The sequence below is a fragment of the Schistocerca serialis genome, chromosome 4, assembly GCF_023864345.2.
Source record: "Schistocerca serialis cubense isolate TAMUIC-IGC-003099 chromosome 4, iqSchSeri2.2, whole genome shotgun sequence".
In the NCBI taxonomy this organism is placed as follows: Eukaryota; Metazoa; Arthropoda; class Insecta; order Orthoptera; family Acrididae; genus Schistocerca; species Schistocerca serialis.
The window spans coordinates 250487125-250514227 of NC_064641.1; the positions used below are offsets into that span (position 1 = coordinate 250487125).

Here is a 27103-nt window from a genome sequence, read left to right on the forward strand (position 1 = left end):
ACTATTAAGGTACGTCAGTGTCAAGATTCACCCATCTTGATCAGATATGAAATAGGAAAGTAAAAGTTGCGCACCCAACATTAGCTGGCATGGATTCCCCTCTTGTGTTTCAAAAAAGTTTTCAAGGAAGTTATATTCCTAGATTTATTTCTCCAAACTCAGAGAACATACCACCATCCTGCCAAATGATACACTGCTAGAGAAACATGTTTCATAATGTGTTTCCTCTGTACCATTTCAGTAGTCCTGTGACTTAGAGGCTATTACACATATTTGGGAGAAAGAGAATAAGTGGGAAAAATAACTATAGTGCATCGGTATTTCATAGTTTACTCGTGACTGCCACATTTGCTGCCACTTTGAGGAAGAGTTATTTTTTAGAGGAGTTAATTTCATTTTGGCTGATATTTATTGTTTCACATTGTTTCACACTGTGGATCTGGCATACAAACTTCTTGCCCTGAGAGGACCAACATGGGAGTTTTATAATGCTGTGGCTGTAATATTTATGGAGATGCAAACATATGTGCTTTTTAGGCCCCTGCCGTATAGGTTGCCCTACATGACAGGTGTATTGTGTGGGAATAGTATCAACGTGCTTTATCAGTGTGTTTTGCAGGACAGCTTACACAACAGGGTCAGCAGGGTGTCTAAGTCCAAGGGCAACCAGAAAATCTGGGAAAAGCACTGGAATTTTTTTCATCTGGGGAAAACCTAGGAATTTTTTAGAATCCCAGGAATTTTTCATTGTTTAATTTTGGGTTACAATTTTTGTAATTTTGATTGACGGAACTGATACTCTGATTAAAAATTTTACTTTAGCCCTCTACTGCAGCAATAAACATAAACATCTGCTGAGAGCAAAATATGTCAAAGGCTTTATGACAAAAACTATGCACTACCTTGTAACAAAAAGCTGCTTTCAATGAGCATAACATCACAACTTCTTACATTTCTAACAGGTTGCGGAAAAATATTGTGAACGGTGGTTTGTAAGGTGGTACTTTCAAAGTAAATTTCATTTTATGCTAGATGAATTATGTTATCTGTGAGAATGAGTGATGAATTTCTTAAATCATGGAGTGTTTGAGTCTCATTCATAACTTTGAGGACCAGCAACTTAGAAAAATTTCAGGCCCAGAAGATTATCCATTTAAGTTAGTTTTTCATATTAATTTTAATTCTTTCATAGATTAAAAAGTATGTAATAATTAATAATAATAGCAAAAAGTATCAAGGTATGGTGAGTTTGTGAGCAATTTCATACATAATTAGCTTTCCTATGAAGTCAAAGTGCTTGAGAGAACATGTACTCAGCCAGGTAACCAACAAAATTTTGGTGTGCAGCAGTGAAATTTATAATTGTTCTTGTCAGAAATATCCAGCTGCTTAAAAAGAATTATGACCAATATTATAAGTGAAAGCTTAGCTTTTCTTGTAACTATACTGTATGTATATTAATTTAAACCATTAACTTTTCCTTTTGTGTGTTCACATTACTTAACAGTGATGTTGCTTGGCTGACTACATTGTGTGCCCTACGTTCTGAATATCTGCCATCAATGGCTGGCGATATCACATGACATGAGCTATTATTGGCTGATAAAAGCACATTGCAATCTCAGTTTTGGTGCTTCGGAAGCTATCATGCTGCATTTGTTGGAATTTGTATTTATACTTCCATAATAGGAAGATATGCAGTGTGTATCAAAGGTCTTTTCAGGATTTCTTACTTTTGCTGGGTTTCATTTCCGAAACTGCCAGGAAGTTGTGCGCCAGTGTATAAAACCTTTACCATTCAAAGGATTGGTAAGTTTTACAGCTCTGTGGGAAAGTGTATTGTCACTTAACACAGAAGAAAAATGTACTTTCACCAGTATATTGTGTATTTTCACCAGTGAAAAAGTGTACTTTTAACTGGGAAAAAACCGGGAATTTTTTTCTTGTCTGCAATACAGCCTGGTTAAGAAATGGTGTTCCAGCACCTGACACATAGGCTGCCCAGCACAACAGGTGTGTTGTGTTGGAATAGCATCGGACTTGCTTTAGTGGCCTGCTTTGCATGGCAGCCTGCACATCATGGGAAAAACCCTCGGCATACAGGGTGTACTGCTAAGAGGCATGTTGTGGGAATAGCACCAGCCTGCTGTGTCAGTCTCTTTTTTGAAAGCTACATGTGTGAATGGGCATGCCTGGGAGAAGGGTGAGACGGATAGAGGAGATTAGTAGAGGAGATGGAGAGAGGGAGGTGGGCAGGAGGGGATGGATAGGGAGAGGGGGGTAGGATGGGATATATAGTGAACAAGAGAGCAGGAAGGGATGTAAAGACAGATAGTGAGGAAGTGGAGGAGAGGGACAGAGGGAGGGGGATAGCTGAGATGGACAGAAGGAGAGCAGGGAAGAGGACCTGGGCTGAAAGGTGGGAGGAGGGGATGGAGAGAAAGGTAGGTGAGGAGGTAATGTGCAGTGAGGGCAGAGGAGGAACATTATTTGTGACATACATGTACACAGGTGAAGCCTTGGGGAAAAGTATTGTTATCTACATCTACATCTATACTCCGCGAGCCACCTTACGGTGTGTGGCGGAGGGTACTTATTGTACCACTATCTGATCCCCCCTTCCCTGTTCCATTCACGAATTGTGCGTGCGAAGAACGACTGCTTGTAAGTCTCCGTATTTGCTCTAATTTCTCGGATCTTTTCGTTGTGATCATTACGCGAGATATATGTGGGCGGTAGTAATATGTTGCCCATCTCTTCCCGGAATGTGCTCTCTCGTAATTTCGATAATAAACCTCTCCGTATTGCGTAACGCCTTTCTTGAAGTGTCCGCCACTGGAGCTTGTTCAGCATCTCCGTAACGCTCTCGCGCTGACTAAATGTCCCCATGACGAATCGCGCTGCTTTTCGCTGGATCATGTCTATCTCTTCTATTAATCCAACCTGGTAAGGGTCCCATACTGATGAGCAATACTCAAGAATCGGACGAACAAGCGTTTTGTAAGCTACTTCTTTCGTCGATGAGTCACATTTTCTTAGAATTCTTCCTATGAATCTCAACCTGGCGCCTGCTTTTCCCACTATTTGTTTTATGTGATCATTCCACTTCAGATCGCTCCGGATAGTAACTCCTAAGTATTTTACGGTCGTTACCGCTTCCAATGATTTACCACCTATGGCATAATCGTACTGGAATGGATTTCTGCCCCTATGTATGCGCATTATATTACATTTATCTACGTTTAGGGAAAGCTGCCAGCTGTCGCACCATGCATTAATCCTCTGCAGGTCCTCCTGGAGTACGTACGAGTCTTCTGATGTTGCTACTTTCTGGTAGACAACCGTGTCATCTGCAAATAGCCTCACGGAGCTACCGATGTTGTCAACTAAGTCATTTATGTATATTGTAAACAATAAAGGTCCTATCACGCTTCCCTGCGGTACTCCCGAAATTACCTCTACATCTGCAGATTTTGAACCGTTAAGAATGACATGTTGTGTTCTTTCTTCTAGGAAATCCTGAATCCAATCACAAACCTGGTCCGATATTCCGTAAGCCCGTATTTTTTTCACTAAACGTAAGTGCGGAACCGTATCAAATGCCTTCCTGAAGTCCAGGAATACGGCATCAATCTGCTCGCCAGTGTCTACGGCACTGTGAATTTCTTGGGCAAATAGGGCGAGCTGAGTTTCACATGATCTCTGTTTGCGGAATCCATGTTGGTTATGATGAAGGAGATTTGTATTATCTAAGAACGTCATAATACGAGAACACAAAACATGTTCCATTATTCTACAACGGATTGACGTAAGCGAAATAGGCCTATAATTATTCGCATCTGATTTATGACCCTTCTTGAAAATGGGAACGACCTGCGCTTTCTTCCAGTCGCTAGGTACTTTACATTCTTCCAGCGATCTACGATAAATTGCTGATAGAAAGGGGGCAAGTTCTTTAGCATAATCACTGTAGAATCTTAAGGGTATCTCGTCTGGTCCGGATGCTTTTCCGCTACTAAGTGATAGCAGTTGTTTTTCAATTCCGATATCGTTTATTTCAATATTTTCCATTTTGGCGTCCGTGCGACGGCTGAAGTCAGGGACCGTGTTACGATTTTCCGCAGTGAAACAGTTTCGGAACACTGAATTCAGTATTTCTGCCTTTCTTCGGTCGTCCTCTGTTTCGGTGCCATCGTGGTCAACGAGTGACTTGAGTAGGGGATTTAGATCCGCTTACCGATTTTACATATGACCAAAACTTTTTAGGGTTCTTGTTTAGATTGTTTGCCAATGTTTTATGTTCGAATTCGTTGAATGCTTCTCTCATTGCTCTCTTTACGCTCTTTTTCGCTTCGTTCAGCTTTTCCTTATCAGCTATGATTCGACTACTCTTAAACCTATGATGAAGCTTTCTTTGTTTCCGTAGTACCTTTCGCACATGATTGTTATACCACGGTGGATCTTTCCCCTCGCTTTGGACCTTAGTCGGTACGAACTTATCTAAGGCGTACTGGACGATGTTTCTGAATTTTTTCCATTTTTGTTCCACATCCTCTTCCTCAGAAATGAACGTTTGATGGTGGTCACTCAGATATTCTGCGATTTGTGCCCTATCACTCTTGTTAAGCAAATATATTTTCCTTCCTTTCTTGGCATTTCTTATTACACTTGTAGTCATTGATGCAACCACTGACTTATGATCACTGATACCCTCTTCTACATTCACGGAGTTGAAAAGTTCCGGTCTATTTGTTGCTATGAGGTCTAAAACGTTAGCTTCACGAGTTGGTTCTCTAACTATATGCTCGAAGTAATTCTCGGACAAGGCAGTCAGGATAATGTCACAAGAGTCTCTGTCCCTGGCTCCAGTTCTGATTGTGTGACTATCCCATTCTATACCTGGTAGATTGAAGTCTCCCCCTATTACAATAGTATGATCACGAAACTTCTTCACGACGTTCTGCAGGTTCTCTCTGAGGCGCTCAACTACTACGGTTGCTGATGCAGGTGGTCTATAGAAGCATCCGACTATCATATCTGACCCACCTTTGATACTTAACTTAACCCAGATTATTTCACATTCGCATTCGCTAATAACTTCACTGGATATTATTGAATTCTTTACTGCTATAAATACTCCTCCACCATTGGCGTTTATCCTATCCTTGCGGTATATATTCCATTCTGTGTCTAGGATTTCGTTACTGTTCACTTCCGGTTTTAACCAACTTTCCGTTCCTAATACTATATGCGCACTATTTCCTTCAATAAGAGATACAAATTCAGGAACCTTGCCCTGGATACTCCTGCAGTTTACCAATACTACGTTAACTTTTCCTGTTTTTGGTCTCTGAGGATGGACGTTCTTTATCAACGATGATAATGTCCTCTCTGGTAAGCCGTCAGCTATTTTATCGTTTCGCCCAAGGGGGGGTCCCTCTAACCTAAAAAACCCCCGTGTGCACGCCACACGTACTCTGCTACCCTAGTAGCTGCTTCCGGTGTGTAGTGCACGCCTGACCTGTCTAGGGGGGCCCTACAGTTCTCCACCCAATAACGGAGGTCGATGAATTTGCAACCATTATAGTCGCAGAGTCGTCTGAGCCTCTGGTTTAGACCCTCCACACGGCTCCAAACCAGAGGACCGCGATCGACTCTGGGCCCTATGCTGCAGATATTAAGCTCAGCTTGCACTCCGCGTGCGATGCTGGTTGTCTTCACCAAATCAGCCAGTCGCCGGAAGGAACCAAGGATGGCCTCAGAACCCAAGCGGCAGGCATCATTCGTTCCGACATGTGCTACTATCTGCAGCCGGTCACACCCAGTGCGTTCAATAGCTGCCGGAAGGGCCTCCTCCACATTACGGACGAGACCCCCCGGCAAGCACACCGAGTGCACACTGGCATTCTTCCCCGACCTACCCGCTATTTTCCTGAGGGGCTCCATAACCCGCCTAACGTTGGAGCTCCCTATAACTAATAGGCCCGCCCTCTGTGACTGTCGGGACCTTGCCGGAGAATCGGCCACTGGCCCAACAGGCGAGGCATCCTGTGGTGGCTCGGAAACGATGTCATCACCACTAGGAAGCACCCCATACCTGTTGGAAAGGGGTAAGGCAGCTGCCACGCGGCCAGATCCCACCTTCGCCTTTCGGCCAGGCACGCGCGAGCCCACCACTGTCCGCCATTCACCCTGGAGTGATGGCTGACCGGTAAGATGCTCACTGCCGGAAGATGCAGCGACATCAGGGGTTCCATGTGATTCCAAGGCCACCGAAGTAGGCATAGGTCTCACCACAGTTGCCCCAACGCCACTACGAGCCGACGCCTGCGCCTCGAGCTCGATGAGCCTAACAGACAAAGCCTCCACCTGCCCCCGAAGAGTGGCCAATTCTCCTTGCGTCCGCTGAGCATATGTATGTGTCTGTAAGAACTCCTCTCAGGCCCTTGGACCGGAGTGGGCCACATGTGGTAAACCAGCTCCTTGCCTCGAGAGGACCGACACAGGTGGGTTTGTAATACTCTAACTGTTAGTATTTACAGAGATACAGACATACATGTTTTTAAGCCCATGCCATGTAGTCTGCCATGCACAATGAGTGTGTTGTGTGGGAATAGTTTCAATCTGCTTTGCAGGGCAGCCCAAAAATCGAGATGAAGAAATGGTTTTCTGACCTCTGGCATGTAGGCTGCCAGCACAACTGATGCATTGCATTGGAGTAATACTGGACTTGCTGTTGCGGTCTGATTTGCATGGTGGCCTACATATCGTGGAAATAAAAGGGCTTCCAAGCCCGTGGCATATAGTCTGTGCCACACAATAGTCATGTCGTGGGAGGAGTAAAAGTCTCTTTTGCTGGGGCTCCACTTGCAGAGATGCATGCCTGGGAGAAGGATAAGATGGATAGAGGAAGAGATGGAGAGAGAGATGGGACACGAGGAGATGGAGAGGGAGAGACTGGGCAGAATGGGGTATATAGGGCGAGGGGGTCAGGAGGGGATGTAAATACAGAGAGAAAGGAGGAGGAGAAGATGGACAGAGGAGGGGTTGATGGACAAAATGGACAGAAAGAAGGGAAGAGGAGGCTGAGAGGTGGGAGGAGGAGATGCTCAGATAGGGAGGTAAGGAGGTGATGGGTAGAGAGGAGGTAGGAGGAGATAGAACAACTGATGTGTGCATTATGCGTGACATGCATGTATGCATGTGAAGCCCTGGGGAAAAGGCCTGATATGTATAAGCGCAATGTATGTCTGTTTGTGTAGGTGTGTTGCGGAAATAGTACTGAGCTGCTTTATTGACCTATTTTGCAGGGGCTACACATGCAGATTAGATTTGACAGGGCTGGAAGAAGTTTGAGATATATATGGAGGAGGGTATGGATAGAGAGAGAGTAGTTAGGAGGGGACGGGAGAGGACTGATGGGGAGAGAGGGTGAGGAGGAGATGGACAGAGAGAGGTGGGGAGGAGGAGGAGGTGGATAGGGAGAGGGGACATAAGAGATGGACAGGAAGAGAGGGACAGGAGGAGATGGATAGAGAGAGGAGGAGGAGGAGAGGAGAATAACCACAGAGATGTGGAGGAGGTGAAGAAAGAGACGTATGCAATTATGTGTCAAATGCAGATGAAGTTTTGTGGAAAAGGCAGCAGGGGATGTACAGAGAGAGGAGACAGGAGGGGATATGTTGGGAGAGGGGGACAGGAGGGAATAGATAGAGAGGGGGCCAGGAGAGATGGTTAGGGAGAGGGGGAGGATGAGATGGTTAAAGAGTGGGGAGGACAAATTAGAAAGAGGGAGAGAGGAGGAAGATGAGATAGGCAGAGTGAGGAAGATTGACAGAGAGAGGGTCGAGGAGTTGGTCAGTCAGAGAGAGGGGGAGGAAGGAGATAGACAGAAAAGTGGGTAGAGGGGGAGGTGTAGGAGGCAGTTTGGATGTGCAGAGGGGAAGTGGGCAGGTGGGAAGGGAAGAGGGGCAAGGAGGAGATGGGAAGAGAGAGTGGAGAAGATGGATAGAGGGAGAGAAAGATATGAACAGAGGGAACTGGAAGGATCAGAGATAGGGAGCAGAGGAGATGAAAAAAGTGAGGGGAAGGAGGAGATGGAGAGACAGAGACTGGAGAGGTGGAGATGGACAGATAGAGATGGAAGGATGAGTGGGACAGAGATGGCAGAAGGAAGAGGTGGGCACAAAGAGGGGGAGGAGGAGATCTGTACAATATATGTGTTGAACACATATACAAACAAAGCCATGGGGAATATAAAGCAGAATGTCCAGTATCTTCTCGTAAACCCCTCAATCAATTTCATCCAAATTGGACACATGAGCAGCAACTTCACAAGTTCCAGCACTCCATTAGAAGCAGAAATATGGGCAAAAAAGTGTTTTTTCTTAGACCCTGCTGTATAGGATGCTGAGCACAACAGACAGCTTATGTACAAATATTATCAGCCTGCCTTACTTACCTGCTTTGCAGGGAGTCTACCCATCAGAGGCGAAAAATGGCTTTCAAGCCAAAGACGTGTAGGCTGCCCTGCATGACAGGCACATTTTGGGAGTAGTATAAGTTTGCTTAATTGACCTGTTTTGCGTGGGCTACACATGCAGATGGGCACAGGTGGGGTAAGTTTGCAAAGGATATAGGGGATGCACAGAGAGGGACAGCAGTTGGAATGAAGAGAGAGGGGTGGGGGCTGGGGGGGGGGGGGGGGGATAGCCAGAGAGAGGATGCAGGAGAGTGATAAAGGGTGCACGGGTGCACGGAAAATGGATAGAGAGAGATGGGGAGGAGGAGATTGATAGGAAGAGATGACAGGAGACAGGGGCAGAGAGAGAGGAGGAGAAATGAAGGAGAGGCGGGGAGGGGTAGAAGAGGAGATGGGCAGAGGGGGGAGGAGGAGGTGGACCAACAGAAAGCGGGAGGAGGTATGTGCAATATACGTGTTAAACATGTATATTGGCATAGCCATGAGGAAAAGGCTAAAGAGAGTGTGTGTGTGTGTGTGTGTCTATATATATATATATATATATATATATATATATATATATATATATATATATATATATATATTTGTGTGTGTGTGTCCAAGAAAAAATAGATCGAATGAACATGGGTCCGGAAATGCATACCGTCTGACATAAACATGTGTTTATAGGAGGCAATTAATGTGGCTTCCATTCATGACAATGCACCCTCTGCTCTCCGACCTAAGGAATAACACACCACTTGAAGTATACCCAGTTGTTGTTGTACCTGCTGGCACGCATTGAAGATGTGGTGACCCTGTAGTGTCCACACATTATTGATTGGCATGGGGTGGACCAATTCCTTCAAGTGTCACCAAAACCAAAAGTTTAGGGAGTTGAGGTGTGGGGAATGAGTAGGCCAAGGTATGGAACACCCCTGCCCAATCCAATGATCCTGAAATATCTGCATCAGATGTTTGCGCACATTGTGATGAAAGTGTTCAGGTGTGCCATCATGCATGAATCACATTTGTATTCTTTACTGCAATGGCACAGCGTCCAGCAAAATAGACAATACATCAATGAGAAGTCTAGATAATGCATGTCATTTAACCTTTGTGATAGTTGGTATGGCCCTACTAATCTATTGCCAAGTACACTTGCCCATACGTTGATTGAGAATTGGTGTTGATTCCCTCTTTCCTGAATTGCTTGGGGATTTACATTTGCCCATACATGCTAGTTATGGAAATTCACAAACCATCTTTTGGAATCCTGCCTTATTCGAAAATAAAGTCTTGGATATGAACAGTAGATTGGCAGAACCACCATCTGCCATGATGCTCCTGTGCCCGTAGGGCATGAACACGCAGTAGATGACATGGGTACAGCAATTGTTCATGAAGTACCCACTCCCCCTCCCCCCCACCCCCCCCCCCACCCCCTCCTCCAGATAAGAGAGTGAGACACACCTTCTGATGCTGCTAATTGTCACACACTGCCCCCAGGGGTTTCTTCCATGAAGGTAGCACACACTCTTCCCTGTCAGGTGTGCGGACTGTACGGGCCTTCCACTGTCAGTCATCTGAGGTGCGAGGGTTCCTGTGACCCTCAGATGCCAGAAAAGTCTGCCAAACAGCTTATCAGAGCACAGTCTGCACTGTGGATATTTTTCAGTGTAGAGAGCATGGGCTTGCAGGCTATGCCCATATCATATTTGCAGTTTCACTTGTTGAGTAGCAGGCTTCCATTGCTAACAAGTGGTGGAAAAGAGAAAATGTAAATGTACGACACCATTTGTACATACAGACAGCACAAGAACAATAAACACATAAGTGAATCTGCATTTGGAAGAAGGTAAAACACCATGATATACATTGGATTGACGGTACTGTACAATAAGGTACACAAACACGATGAAAACTTATGTAGCCAACAACACGACTTGAACCAAGCAACTGACTGCAGACCACCTAATGGTTAGTAGAGTACTGTGAGCAAGACATCATAATACCCTGCTGACACATTTGATGGAGCACAAATGCAACAACTGCACTAATATCCACAACCAAGTGTTGCACAGCTTCTCCTATAAACATGTGTTTATCTCGGAAAGTATGCGTTTCTGGATTCTTGTATATTGGACTTATTTTTCATGCTTTGATGAGTACTACCACCTCTCAAAGTATCTGACACTTTTTTTTTATCACCCTGTATATACCCACTGCATCCTTGCAGTTATTCTTTTCAGTGATCCATTCCCAAAGAGCCTAACTGCAGGTAATATCTCTAAGCCTTGCAGTTAGCTTTAAAACATTAATTACCTGTACCAATCCTGATCTTGCCTTCCTGTGAATAGTACCAGCAGTAAGACTGATTTGGTCATCTTAAAACTCTTGTTCCTACTGCTAGCTCACACTGTATGCCTTCTACTGTTAGTATACTTCTGTGTTTCTTGGGTTACATGAACGCTTTTGCCAAGGATGTGAATGTTTTTGTCCACAGTCTTGAAACCATTTGCGCTATTGGAGATAGCTGCTCTAGATCTGTCAGACTTGCAGAATCTCCTGGATTGTTTCACTGCACTGCTGTAGTCTGCAGCGTGTCAAATTGCTAACTCTTCGTATGCTACTGAATCAGCTCCGACTTCAAGAGGATGTATATCAGTAGTGACAGTCACTGCATTTGCAAAAGCCACATAATGGTGTGTGGCAGAGAGTACTTCTGGTACCAGTAACTGATCCCCCTTACCTGTTCTCTGTGTGAATAATATGTGGGAAGAATGACTGTCAGTAAGCCTCTGTATTAGCAGTGATTTCTCAGATTTTCTTGTTGTGGTCATTTCATGAGATGTATGTTGCAAGAAGTACTGTGTTGTCCAAGTGTTACTGGAAAGTGCTGCCTCAAAATTTCAATAGTAAAACCCTCCATGATACACAAAGCCTCTCTTGTAGTGTGTGTGGAGTTTGTTGAGCATCTCTGTAAAGATGTTACAACATCCCACATGAAATGAACCCTGATATTTTTCACACTGATTGCCAGTGTGATGAATGTGCAGGGAAGTATCAGTGTAAGATATGTAGAGATTTTCTTCATAGGTGAGAGTATTAAAATCCTAGTGGTTACCTGTTGAATCATTCACAACAAAATACAAGAGTTTGAAATGTTCCTAAACAGCATTGGAGCTAACATATAATGCTGGGTACAGAAATCTGGTTAAAACCTGAAATTGTGAGCAGTAAGATTCTTCAGGAAAATTTAAACATGTTTCTAAAGGATAGGTGAATGGGATATGGAAGTAGTGTATTTGTCTCAATAGTCAAGAAACTCAAATCCACCAAGATAGAAATTGAAGTTCCATGTGTGATCATTTGGATAAGGCTCAGTATCAGGGATGGGTATAAACTTATAACTGAATCATTGTATCGGCCACAAGAGACATCCCCAGATGTAAATGGAAACTTATCAAAAAAAATCTCAGTTTGCTAGTTCATAAGTTCCCCACTCATACTATAACCTAATTAATTGTCTAACTGTCAGTTGTGGTGATTACAGTTTTTTAGTGGTGGATGTGACAAGACATCCTGTAAAACATCACTAAATGCCTTCTCTGAAAACTATCTTGAACAGGGAGTTTGGAATGGCACACATAATGGAAATATATTGGATTTAATGGCAATAAATAGATCTGACCTCTTTAGAAAGTCTACATTGAAATTTGTGTCAGTGACCATGAGGCAATTGTAGCAACAATAATTACCAGAGTGCAGAGGGCAACTAAAACAAGTAGAAAGATTTATATGTGCAGTAAACTAGATAAAAGCAACCAGTAGTGTCATCTTAATGGTGAACTTGTAACATTTTCTCAGGATATGAGTATGTGGAGGATCTATGTCTCAAGTTTAACAGCAAAGGTGACTGTGAACTGGACTTATATGTACCTAGTAAAACAGTTCATGATGGGAATGACTCTTCATGGTATACTTGTCAAATACATGTGGACACTTGTTACACTAGGGACAGGCTCTTCAGTGTGGTAGACAGCTGACAGCTCCAACTGTTGAGCCTTTTTACACAAATAGCTCACTTAACAACTGCAAATAAGCACTTACTTAATAAAAGTGTAAAAGACTTCACTATACAAACACAGGCTCAGAAGATTTTTTGTTTGTGTACTCACATAAGAGATTCCCAGAAGAATGCTTCAGCTACCATACAGTATGACTAAGACTCAGTTTTGCTTCTAGTAGTATAGAACAGGGTGCAGAGATTTACGTAGATTCTTTTCATATAAGCCGGTGCAGGACATAATGGCTGATGCACAGTGACCAGTTTTTGTCCAACTATCTTTATAAAATGATTTTACAGAAACTATTCAGTAAAAAAGTTATTTTTTGCTTTACTAATAGCTTTATATGTCAGATTTATGATGGCACACCCATCATTTCATTAATGATCACAGTTATTGTGATGTTTATGTGCAAATAAGATCTTTATGTGGAAATTCAAAAAAGTTTGTAATGGAAAATAGATGTTGCTGTGACTTTTCGTTTGGTGCATATTACATAATATGCTGCAGTGTATGAAATTTAGCTAACATATTGAATTTTTCTTTAGAATTGGTTGGAGAGAAAACTGATCTGACATATTTCACTCATTTTCCATTGTGCTGTGCCAGCAATAAAGCCAGTTGAAATATCCACAAAATTCCTCATATTTCATAAACAGTTTGAGATACTGAAATAAGATTTTGGCAAATAATAGCATGCAAATAGGAGAGTATTTTGCGATATGGTTATTGTGCGAAACTTAATTATCTGCTCTGTTATTCCACTAACTACAGACATTTTTGATAAAAGAATGCAATTTTTAAGGGCCGTCAATAGCTGTTGAAACAAGAAATGCTATGGATCCAGAATGAAATTTTCGCTCTGCAGCACAGTGTGTGCTGATATGAAACTTCCTGGCAGATTAAAACTGTGTGCCAGACCAAGATTCGAACTCGGGACCTTTGCTTTTTGTGGGCAAGTGCTCTTCTGTCCGAACTACCCAAGCATGACTCACGACCCGTCCTCACATCTTTACTTCTGTCAGTACCTTGTGAAGGTAGGAAGAAAACATAACTGTAAGTAAATGAAATGTATTTGCATTTGCAAAATGGACAACCATCGGCTGTGTAATGGAATAATGACAATGAAAATTTGTGCTGGACCAATACCCATAAACAGTTGCTGGCTTTTCACAAGTGGTCACCTTACCATTAGGCTATCCAAGCATGACTCATGACCAGACCCAAACTTCCATATGTCATCAACCATGTGCCTACAACCTGCACTCACTCATCATTTATGTACATTCCTGTACAGGGGAGAAATTTTAATTTAAGGTCTCTTGCTTGGTTTGGCACATGAATATGATATTGTTGTACCTGTGTTGTTCAGAAGTACATTGCAAAGTTTTTTCGTACTTGCATGCATGTCCAAAGGAACAGACACTGCGGCAACTGTAGCCATTATGAAATATACAAAATGTATTTGCAATTGTAAATATGGACTACCATCGGATGTGCAGTGGAATGACGACGGTGAAAATGTGCTGGACTGCGACTTGAACCTGCATTTCACACTTATTGCAAGCGTTTCCATTACCATTAGGTTATGCGTGCATGACTCATGGCCACACCCTAACTTCTGTATGTCGTCAACCATGTGTGTCCAGTCTGTTCCTTTCTGTATATCCTATGGAACCCTGCAGTATACTTCTAAACAACACAGGCACTGCAATATTGTATATAACTGTATGTACTTCACAAGCCTTCACTGCTTCTGAAAAATATGAGAGGAAGGGAAGATAATTTTATTTTTAGGTAATACTGTTCCACAGACTATCAGACAACTGACACATTAATTCCATGTGACACATGATCATTATTTTACATTGTCAGTATGTAGTAAGTGATGTTATCTGCCACACTACACACTTGACCCCTGTTTGGTTCTATGAGATTTCCTTCTAGCAGCGTGTAGTTGGACTTGTTTTTCCTTGGCTGTTCCTTTGTTTATTCGACTATTTCTTTTTTGTTGCTCTAGAAAGAAACTGTAGTCCTCACATGTCTATATTGTTTAAATTATTGGTCACATTGTGTGAGGGGTCTCTCCTTCTTTAAATTGTCTGAAGCACTTAGGTGACTGTTTTGGAAACGTCTTTCATTCATACATAACTAGAAACAATGTTCCCACTACTCAAATTTTATGATTTTCATTTACTGATTCTTCACTTCCCACATCCCATTACGATAGCACAGGATCAAAAACTAAATCAAATTGATTGAAAACTACTAACAAAGTCACTGCCGTGGCAACTTAAATAATCTTTTAAGAATCAGAATAGTGCTTACTTCTTTGTTACGACTTACAATAAACTTACACAATTTCATAACAGAAATGATTTTACTAAATGATCTGTGTTAAGATTTACTTGAAGTTTTAAGTTGTTAGAATTAGAATAACAATATTTATTAACATTATCCTTTTTTGATGAAATCACAAATCTTTGCAAATCTTGGTCTGTTACATTAGATAGGGGCCCTTGCTTTTCTTGTTATCTGTTAATGATCTCGTAGGCAGTATTAATAATAAGCTCAGAATTTTCACAGATGATCCAGTTATCTATCATGAAGTACTGTATTACAAAAGCTAAACAAATATTCACACAGGTCTTATCGCTTTCAAAATGATGCAAATACTGGCAAATTACTTTAAATGTTCAGAAATATAAAAATGCGCACTACATGAAACAACCTAGTATAGTATGGCTGAAATATGAATGTGTCACAGTTGAAATTTGTCAACTGGTAGAGAGATTAGATTTACTTTCATTGCAATTGATCCATAGTGAAGAAGTCCTCCAGGTTGTAGAACATGTCAGAAAACCAATAATACATGACAAATATTTACAACTAAAACAAATAAGCTAAAATACATTCCACAGGTCCCAAGTGGAATGATCATCATGTTTCTTTCTTCTTCTTCTTTTTCACCCCCCTCCCCCTTTTTTTTTAAGTGAACACTTTTATAACACACATTTACTAGATTGCATTAATGCACTGAATTTAAAATTAAAAAAATGTTTTTCTTATTTATAAGGTAGTAAATATGTAATATAACTACTACAATACTTATTTACAATTAACACACTGAAATAGTGCAGAAGTTAGATTGATTGTAATATATACATAACCCACAAGATCAGTTGGTTCTACTGAGAAATTCATCAATGGAGTAGAAGGAGTTGGCCACCAATAAATCCTTCAGCCTTCTCTTAAATTGAATTTCATTGGATCTTAAGCTTTTTATGGCTACTGGCAAGTGTACAAGAGTAAGTTTTAGATTAGATTAGGTTAGATTAGTTTTTCGTTCCATAGATCCATGCTGAGGAGATCCTCATGGATGTGGAACATGTCAACTTTTTTTTTTTTAATTTTTTTAAATTTTTTTTTAGCTGAAATAACAATACTAATAGTATGAATATATACAATCCATCATTTGTTTCTATTAAAAAATTCATCTATGGAGTAGAAGGAGTTGGCCACTAGTAAGTCTTTCAGGCTCCTTTTAAATTGATCTTTATTTGTAACTAAATTTTTTATGTTTGCTGGCAAATTATTGAAGATGAGTGTTCCTGAGTAGTGGACCCCTTTTTGAACTAAAGTAAGTGCTTTTAAGTCTTTGTGCAGATAATTTTTGTTCCTGCTATTGTATGTATGAACTGAGCTGTTTGTTGGAAAAAGAGATATATTATTTAGGACAAATTTCATTAAGGAGTAAATATACTGAGAGGCAGCAGTTAGTATACCCAGTTCTTTGAAGAGGTTTCTACATGACGTCTGTGAATTTACTCCACAAATAATATGTATTACACGCTTTTGGACTCTGAAAACTTTTGTTTGACTTGAAGAGATACCCCAAAATATTATACCATATGACATTATGGAATGAAAGTAGGCAAAGTATGCAAGCTTTTTCATTTTTATGTCGCCTATGTCTGCTAACACTCGAATTGCAAATACAGATTTGTTAAGGCGTTTCTGCAGTTCTGTGGTGTGACTTTAAATCCTTGTGAAGATTATTCTTATTTCTAGTATTGATTCCATGAACTCAGCTGTTGGTTTGAAAAAGTCATATATTTTTAATGACAAATTTCATTAAGGTTCAAATGGTTCAAATAGCTCCGAGCACTATGGGATGTAACATCTGAGGTCATCAGTCCCCTAGAACTTAGAACTACTTAAACCTAACTAACCTAAGGACATCACACACATCCATGCCTGAGGCAGGATTTGAACCTGCGACCATCGCGGTCGCGCGGTTCCAGACTGAAGCGCCTAGAACCACTTGGCCAAATTTCATTAAGGAAGAAATATATTGGGAAGCAGTAGATAGTATCTGTAGTTCCCTAAACAGGCTTCTGCAGGACGTTCTTGAGTTCACACCACATATAATTCTTATTGCATGTTTTTGTGCCCACAAAACTTTAGCTTGGCTTGATGAATTATTCCAAGAAATAATCCTATAAAACATTATGGAGTGAAAGTAAGTGTAGTATGCCAGATTTTTCATTTTTACATCCCCTATGTCTGACAGAATTTGCTTGCAAATAGAGATTTGTTTAGACGCGTCAGCAGTTCTGTGGTGTGCTCCTCCCAGTTGAGTTTATTATCAAGCTGTAATCCCTAGAACATAACACTGTCCACTTCTTCTATCTGCTTGTCATCATATGTTAGGCATATACTTGTGGGACACCCCATACAAGTTCTGAACTGCATGTAGTGTGTTTATTCAAAGATTAGTTATGTCCACAAATATTTTATTAGCTGCTTTCTAAGACTACACTTGATTTGCTATTTATTGCAATGTTTGTATCATTGGTAAACAAAACAAACTTAGCATCTGGTAATGTTGCTGATGAAAGGTCATTGACACACACAAGAAAAGTAAGGGCCCTAAGATGGAAACTTGTGGGACCCCATATGTAATTAGTTCGCAGTTGTATGATGCCTGGTAGCTTAATATATGCCTAATAGCTTAATACATGTCTCTTTCCTAAAACACCTGTTGTTTCCTGCCAGAGACATAAAATTTGAACCATTTTGCAGTGTTTCCTGTTACTCCACAATATTTTAATTTACTTAAAAGAATATTGTGATTTATACAGTCAGATGCCTGTGACAGATCACAAAATATACCAGTTGCCTGCAATTTTTTGTCTAATGAATTAAGTACATTTTCACTGTAAGTGTAGATAGCCTTCTCAATATCAGAACCCATTAGAAATCTGAACTGCGACTTTGACAGTACGTTATTTGTGATAAGATGGTTATAAAGCCGATTGTACATTATCTTTTCTAAAATTTTTGAGAATGGCAGCATCTACAGAGCCTGACAACCCCATCTTTTCAGTAACAGATATAAAAAGTTCTGCAACACTATACACATCTGTCACCGATGTATCATTTACTCTTAATGCTATTTGCTGTTCTTCATATGTGGTTCTACTGGTCTCCTCCTTCACTATATCTCACATTGCCTTTATTTTGTTATCTGACATGACTATCTTTACCTTGTAATATATTTGCTTTGATGTCCGTATTACAGTCTTTAATATTTTGCTGTATTTCTTGTAATGTGCTATAGCATCAACATCAGAACTGTTTCAGATTGACAGACAGTTTTCTTTTTGTTTTACAAGATACCTCTATTCCTTGAGTAATCCTTGGCTTCTTTGTAGACTTTGCTCTAACCTTGGTTTAGTTTTCGGGGAAAACAGTGTTCAAATAAGAGAAGCACTTTATTAGCAAAAGTGTTACATTTTTCATTCATGCCATGAGCACTATAAACATCACTCTGATGAGTGTCCTAAAATAATCAATTTATGTCTTATTGATTACCCTCTTGAGTTCAGATATAACAGATTTAACTTTGAGTTCAGATTTAACTGTTCAGTATTTACATTTAACTGAAGAAACTGCATGTCAGGATCTAAGAGGCCATTGACTATTGGTTTTGTAATATAATTTTGTTCATTGGACTTTTCTATACAGATATTATCAATGGCTGTTTGTGAGCAATTGGCTACCCTAGTTGGAAACTTTACAGTGGGAGTTAAGTTGAATGTTAGTGTTACTAACTCAAATAAGTTCTTATTGGGAGGGTGTTTATGGAAATCTACATTGAAGTCATCAGCAATCACTATTTCCCTGTTTTTGGTTGTTAAATGGGCCAGTACAGCTTCAAGGCAGTTTATGATCAGATTAATGTTACTTGCAGGTGCTCGATATACACTTAATATTATGAAGGATTTTTTATGAAATTCTACTTCTGTTGCACATGCTTCCATATGCTGTTCTAGGCAAAATTTATGAATGTGTATGTTCTTACATTTATGACAGTTCCTGATGAATGTGGCAACTCCTCCTTTCTCCATTTCTGCTCTACAAAAGTGAGATGCTAACCTAAATCTACATCTGCATCGACATACATACTCCACAATCCACCATACGGTGCGTGGCGGAGGGTACCCCATATCACAACTAGCATTTTCTCTCCCTGTTCCACTCCCAAACAGAACGAGGAAAAACGATTGGCTATACACCTCTGCACAAGTCCTAATCTCTCCTATCTTATCTTTGTGGTCTTTCCACAAAATGTTAGTTGGCGGCAGTAAAATTGTACTGCAGTCAGCCTCAGATGCTGGTTCTCTAAATTTCCTCAGTAGCAATTCACGAAAAGAATGCCTCCTTTCCTCGAGAGACTCCCACCCGAGTTCCTGAAGCATTTCCGTAACACTTGCGGGATGATCAAATGTACCAGTAACAAATCTAGCAGCCTGCCTCTGAATTGCTTCTATGTCCTCCCTCAATCTGACCAGATATGGATCCCAAATGCTCAAGCAGTACTCAAGAATATGTCGTATTAGTGTTTTATAAGCGGTCTCCTTTACAGATGAACCACATCTTCCCAAAATTCTACCAATGAACCGAAGACGACTATCCACCTTCCCCACAACTGCCATTACATGCTTGTCCCACTTCATATCGTTCTGCAATGTTACGCCCAAATATTTAATTGATGTGACTGTGTCAAGCGCTACACTACTAATGGAGTGTTCAAACATTACAGGGTTCTTTTTCCTATTCATCTGCATTAATTTACATTTATCTATATTTAGAGTTAGCTGCCATTCTTTACACCAATCACAAATCCTGTCCAAGTCATCTGGTATCATCCTACCATCACTCAATGACGACACCTTCCCATACACCACAGCATCATTAGCAAACAGCCGCACATTGCTATCTACCCTATCTAAAAGATCATTTATGTAGATAGAAAACAACAGCGGATCTACCACACTTACCTGGGGCACTCCAGATGATACCTCCACCTCCGATGAACACTCACCTGTAACACCTAAAAGTTCTATACCAGTGGTCATATGATGTTCAGAGAGGGGGGTGTAACAATATGTTGGGACATGTAATGAATCAATTACCATAGACTAAGTTGTTGGTAAAGAATATTCCAGACTGGTTCATTGGTAGAATACCCGGGAAATGCAACCAGTCTACAAAGGAGGTTGTTTACAAAACACTTGTTTGACTCATCTTCGAATATTTCTCATGCCTATTGAGGCCTCCACCAAATAGGACTAGCAGGTATACTGAGAATATACAGAGAAGCACAGCACAAATGATCTCAGTTTTGTTTCACTCATGTTAGAGTGTCACAGAAATAAGAAATAACTGAACTGGCAGACAGCTGCAGATAGATGCAATCTCTTCCAAGAAAGCATACCGTATATACTCAAGTTTTTGTTCCCTAAAGCCATAACAAATATCGTATATAATCGAATAATTTGCGCATATTTTTTCCCGAATTTTATGACAAAAAACTGGGTTGCGCGGATTATTCGTAACATTGTTGGTACTGCTCCGCCTCCAACAATACATCCCTTATACTATTGCATTGTTGGGGCCTCCGTCTGTGATGCATCAGTAGCACATTAGGAGTGAGGTATTAATGTCTTCAAACTTGTTAATTATGGCTACAAGTTCTCGTTATCACTTGTACACTGCTAAAGAAAACATGAAAATTATTGAAGAAGCCGAGAATATTGGAAACCGTGCAACAGGAAGAAAGTATGACAAGTATGACATGAGTGAGAGTTGTATTCCTCACTGGTGAAAAAATAAAATGCAGCTTCAAGGAACTAATAGTAATCACTGGGCATTTCACGTCCAAAAAGCAAACCATCCGGACCTCGAAAAAAGGCTCTGTGATTATATAGATGAGAAACAACAATATGGATGCGTGGTGATGAGTGAAATGTGCCAACTTAAAGCATTGTCTTTAGCCAAAGAACTAGGCATTACCAGTTTGAAAGCTAGCTAGGGCTAGAATGAGATTTTCACTCTGCAGCGGAGTGTGCGCTGATATGAAACTTCCTGGCAGATTAAAACTGTGTGCTCGACCGAGACTCGAACTCAGGACCTTTGCCTTTCGCGGGCAAGTGCTCTACCATCTGAGCTACCGAAGCACGACTCACGCCCGGTACTCACAGCTTTACTTCTGCCAGTATCTCGTCTCCTACCTTCCAAAGTTTACAGAAGCTGTCCTGCAGACCTTGCAGAACTAGCACTCCTGAAAGAAAGGATACAGCGGAGACATGGCTTAGCCACAGCCTGGGGGATGTTTCCAGAATGAGATTTTCACTCTGCAGCGGAGTGTGCGCTGATATGAAACTTCCTGGCGGATTAAAATTGTGTGCCCGACCGAGACTCGAACTCGGGACCTTTGCCTTTCGCGGGCAAGTGCTCTAGCATCTGTGCTACCGCTGTATCCTATCCATGGGAATTATGTCACTCATTATTTATAAACTTGCACCAGGCAGCAGTGTGCTCCCAGTGCATTTGAAAATCATCATGTTCAGCATATACACAGCAAAGAAGAACTACTGAAGGATGGCCACATCCATGAAACAAAAATTAAGATAATTTTATGCTCCCTACTCATTGTCTAAAATTGAAGGCTCGGACCCATTCCTCTCCAAAAAATGGGGATTAAAATATGTCTGGAACCAAAAGAGAATTCTAAATAAGAAGTTTCTGCATGATATTGGACTTCAGAGGAGTTCACATTAAGTAGACAATACAGGATTACATTAATGTTAAAATACTGCTACCACTCATCAGCTGCAGCTTCATACAAATGATTTGTCTCCTGTGTGCCAAAAATATGATTATGGAATTTTCTTTGAAGAAAATTTAATAGCTAAGATCCCTCTCAATGCTATTTATTCCTACTGAGTGGCTTCAGCAGTTAAGACTGTCATTTTCTGATCTTTAAAAAACTTGTTTTGTACATCATGTTTGATTATGATTGTATCACGCATGCGATGTTGACATTATCATGGATGGTATGTAGCACAGTTCCCCCACGTTTAGTAAAAGTAAAAACAATTTGTCATAAATAAAAACAAAATAGTTAAAAAACATCTTGTCTATCTGGGGATATCGACACATGCAACATAGCACTGATGCTTGTGTGATGTTGAATTGCGTGACAGTAGACATCTGACACTTGTTTTTCTTTACATGATGAGTTAAATACATCATGAATGCACATTGTTTGAAGTACACAGTTCAACTTAATTGAACTATTTACATCAAAGACTGTGTATCTACAATGAGTTTTAAGCTGTCATGTAAATGTAAACAAGTGCACACATGTGCACTAATATAAGGAGAAGTTGCTAAGAAACAATCATTTTTTCTTAATAAAAAATCTAACCATCAAGTGGCAGCAGGACAACACACATATAAAAAAAGGTTTTACCTATGCAAACTTATGGACCCAGTGCCTCCTTCAACCAGGAGAAGAGATGAAGGGGAAGGAAGAGAAAATACTACTATCCCTTCACCTTCCCTGCCTCCTCCAGATTGCTGCTTCCATCACATGTGATAGGTACATTCTGGCCCAAACTGCTGGACTTGATGGTCATGTGTGCATGAGGTGTGTTTGCCTGTGTGTATGAATAGTGTGTGTTTCTCTGTTTCTCTTTTGCTGATGAAGTTTGTGGCTGAAAGCTTTGTTTTTTGTCTTTTAGGGAAATGCATTGAATAAATTTGAACTCAAAAGTTCCTGTTTTGTATTTTACTAAAATCTTTCCCATTAGCAATTATAAAATCTGTCACTACTACAGGAAAGCTAACATCATTCTATTGACATTGCCTCACGCTAACAGTGCCAAATTTTATTATGTTTTGATAAGAAATATTTGTGATTCCCACACTGTTCCTCCAACAATAGTTCAGTCTCGGTTTGTGAGGGTAGTTTTTTCAAAGAAATAAATACCAAATGCTGTATTATGGTTTCTAGCTTGAATCAAGGGTGCCAATAGAAGAAAAGGGCAAAAAAAAATTAGTCACAAACTGCCTGTACCTCATAGTTTGTAGGCTGTTGGTTTTAGAAATCAAGGAAATGAGCATTTCAGTTTCAGATAGGATTGGGGAGAAGAGAAGTTTGTGGCACAACTTGACCAGAAGAAGGGATCGGTTGGTAGGACATGTTCTGAGGCATCAAGGGATCACCAATTTAGTATTGGAGGGCAGCGTGGAGGGTAAAAATCGCAGAGGGAGACCAAGAGATGAATACACTAAGCAGATTCAGAAGGATGTAGGTTGCAGTAGGTACTGGGAGATGAAAAAGCTTGCACAGGATAGAGTAGCATGGAGAGCTGCATCAAACCAGTCTCAGGACTGAAGACCACAACAACAACAACATGTTTAAATGATGGTTCATTTTATTGTTTTGAAGTACATGTTGTGATATAAAGTAAGTCATTCCAAATGAAATTACATTTTAGTCATACTGAATAAATTCTGTTTTTAAAAATATATAGGAAGTTACCTCAGCAGCTTTCTACAGAACACTCTGAAATCAAATCAAGTGGAGATCAACACTGATAATAGGACTCTGCGACCAGTTGCGAAGTTGAAGGAACCACGTGATCTGTTTGCCTTGCCTAAAGAATTAGACTGTCCACAGCAAGCTGCTCGCTGGCCAACTGAATGTCAGGTAAAATATGAGGAAAACCACAAAATTCCTATAGCGTTCATTCTTTAACTTATATATTTAGAAATTGGTTAATCTGCAACAAACTCACAAACAACAAGATTAAGTATGTACATTTTTTGAACAATTCCTGTGTACCATTAGTTTGGTTGTTTTAATGATTCATGAGTTTCATCTTTTGATTTTGTTTTTGTATGAAAATAGTTTATTGAACTATTTAAAATAGTTTTTTTACAACATTTGACCTCCCATGTAATATTTTTCATTTGCTTATATGGAGAATGCAGTTGAACAGTTGTAATTTGTTTTTACCATTCTTCACAAAATGGAAAAAATGTTGTATTCTATGATTATACTGTCAAGAGTCATGGTTGGAATCAGCCAACTCACAAATACCTGGATGTAACACTTTGGAGGGATATGAAATACAATGATCACATAGATTCAGTTTTGGGCAAAGCAGGTGGTAGAGTTTGGTTTATTGGTAGAATACTGAGGAAGTGCAATCAGTCTACAAATCACTCATGCAACCCATCCTAGAATATTGCTCAAGTGTGTGGGACCCATACCTGATAGGACTATCAGGGGATGTTGAACATGTACAGAGAAGGGCAAAATGAACAGTTACAGGTTTGTTTAATCTGTGGGAGAGTGTCACAGAAATACTGAAGGAACTGAACTGGCAGACTCTTGAAGACAGATGTAAACTATCCTGAGAAAGTCTGTTAACAAAGTTTCAAGAACTAGCTTTAAATTGTTACTCTAGGGATATACTACAACCCCCTATGTATCGCTCACATAGGGATCATGAGGATAAGATTAGAATAATTACTGCATGCACAAAGGCATTGAAACAGTTATTCTTCCTCCATTTTTGGGTCATACCCTCTGCCATTCACTTCACGGTGGTTTGTTGAGTATAGATGTAGATGTAGATTTGGCACTGAGAAATTTTCTACACAGTTGTTGCAACAGTACAATAATGCTGCAATGTTTATTGAGTGTGATGGTGTTCTTCTTAGACTGTAAGCTTCAGTTCATAGCACATATGTGACCTCTTCTTCACAAATAATATATTCAAGTGGTAAAGTAATTGTTGCTTACTAATTTATTGTCTCCAGTAGATCAAGAATTCTGTCTGATCAAGTTTACAAATTAGAGACATCTATATCTGTACAACTGCTCAGCAGTTCATACTTAAGTGCTGAGTAGAGTGTTCTTCCAACCACCTTTAGACTATTTCCCTACTGTTCCACTCTGTAACAGCTCACGGGGAAAATGAAACTCAAATCTTTCCATACAAGCTCAGATTTCTTTTATTTTATTCTTATTTTATTGTGATGATGATGTCTTTTTTTTTTTTTGACTGCAATAAAATATTTTCTCATTAAAAAGTGAAAGTTGGTGAAAGAAATTTTGTGAAAAGATCTCACCATAAATGAAAGGTGCCTTTGTTTTAATGATTGCTATCCCAACTCACTTATCATATCCATGACAGTCTCTCCCCTATTTCATGAAATATGAAAACAGCTCCCCTTCTTTGTGGATTTTTGATGTCCTCCATCAATCCTATCTGGTAAGGATCTCATACCACTCAGCAATACTCTGGCAGAGGACGGACAAGCATAATGTAGGCATCATCATTAGTGACTGGCGGAAGTAAAGCTGTGAGAACCGGGCGTTAGTCGTGCTTCGGTAGCTCAGATGGTAGAGCACTTGCCCACGAAAGGCAAAGGTGCCGAGTTCGAGTCTCGGTCGGGCACACAGTTTTAATCTGCCAAGAAGTTTCATATCAGCGCACACTCTGCTGCAGAGTGAAAATCTCATTCTGGAAACATCCCCCAGGCTGTGGCTAAACCATGTCTCCACTGTATCCTTTCTTTCAGGAGTGCTAGTTGTGCAAGGTTTGCAGGAGAGCTTCTGTAAAGTTTGGAAGGTAGGAGACGAGATACTGGCAGAAGTAAAGCTGTGAGAACCGGGCGTGAGTCGTGCTTCGGTAGCTCAGATGGTAGAGCACTTGCCCGCGAAAGGCAAAGGTCCCGAGTTCGAGTCTCGGTCGGGTACACAGTTTTAATCTGCCAGGAAGTTTCATTAGTGATGGTGTTGCATCTTCTGAGTGCTCTGCCAATAAAATTCAGCCTTTTGTTTGCCTTCCCCACAACATTATCTACGAGGGCAGTTCAATAAGTAATGCAACACATTTTTTTTTTCTCGGCCAATTTTGGTTGAAAAAACCGGAAATTTCTTGTGGAATATTTTGAAACATTCCCGCTTCGTCTCGTATAGTTTCATTGACTTCCGACAGGTGGCAGTGCTGTACGGAGCTGTTAAAATGGCGTCTGTAATGGATGTGCGTTGCAAAGAACGGGCAGTGATCGAGTTTCTTTTGGCGGAAAACCAGGGCATCTCAGATATTCATAGGCGCTTGCAGAATGTCTACGGTGATCTGGCAGTGGACAAAAGCACGGTGAGTCGTTGGGCAAAGCGTGTGTCATCATCGCCGCAAGGTCAAGCAAGACTGTCTGATCTCCCGCGTGCGGGCCGGCCGTGCACAGCTGTGACTCCTGCAATGGCGGAGCGTGCGAACACACTCGTTCGAGATGATCGACGGATCACCATCAAACAACTCAGTGCTCAACTTGACATCTCTGTTGGTAGTGCTGTCACAATTGTTCACCAGTTGGGATATTCAAAGGTTTGTTCCCGCTGGGTCCCTCGTTGTCTAACCGAACACCATAAAGAGCAAAGGAGAACCATTTGTGCGGAATTGCTTGCTCGTCATGTGGCTGAGGGTGACAATTTATGTCATAGATTGTTACAGGTGATGAAACATGGGTTCATCACTTCGAACCTGAAACAAAACGGCAATTAATGGAGTGGCGCCACACCCACTCCCCTACCAAGAAAAAGTTTAAAGCCATACCCTCAGCCGGTAAAGTCACAGTTACAGTCTTCTGGGACGCTGAAGGGGTTATTCTGTTCGATGTCCTTCCCCATGGTCAAACGATCAACTCTGAAGTGTATTGTGCTACTCTTCAGAAATTGAAGAAACGACTTCAGCGTGTTCGTAGGCACAAAAATCTGAACGAACTTCTCCTTCTTCATGACAACGCAAGACCTCACACAAGTCTTCGCACCCGAGAGGAGCTCACAAAACTTCAGTGGACTGTTCTTCCTCATGCACCCTACATCCCCGATCTCGCACCGTCGGATTTCCATATGTTTGGCCCAATGAAGGACGCAATCCATGGGAGGCACTACACGGATGATGAAGAAGTTATTGATGCAGTACGACGTTGGCTCTGACATCGACCAGTGGAATGGTACCGTGCAGGCATACAGGCCCTCATTTCGAGGTGGCGTAAGGCCGTAGCATTGAATGGAGATTACATTGAAAAATAGTGTTGTGTAGCTAAAAGATTGGGGAATAACCTGGTGTATTTCAATGCTGAATAAAACAACCCCTGTTTCAGAAAAAAAAATGTGTTGCATTACTTATTGAACTGCCCT

At 40.9% G+C, this 27103-nt stretch overlaps 1 protein-coding gene across 1 annotated transcript in view; it reads left to right on the forward strand.

The window, feature by feature from the left end:
- The window catches only part of LOC126474385 (cytosolic carboxypeptidase Nna1), a 325956-nt gene that overhangs the window by 34524 nt on the left and 264329 nt on the right, over positions 1–27103 (forward strand). The window contains exon 2 of the mRNA XM_050101852.1: positions 23421–23596. Within this exon, the coding sequence (XP_049957809.1) occupies positions 23421–23596 (176 nt within the window). The remainder of the gene's footprint in view (positions 1–23420; positions 23597–27103) is intronic.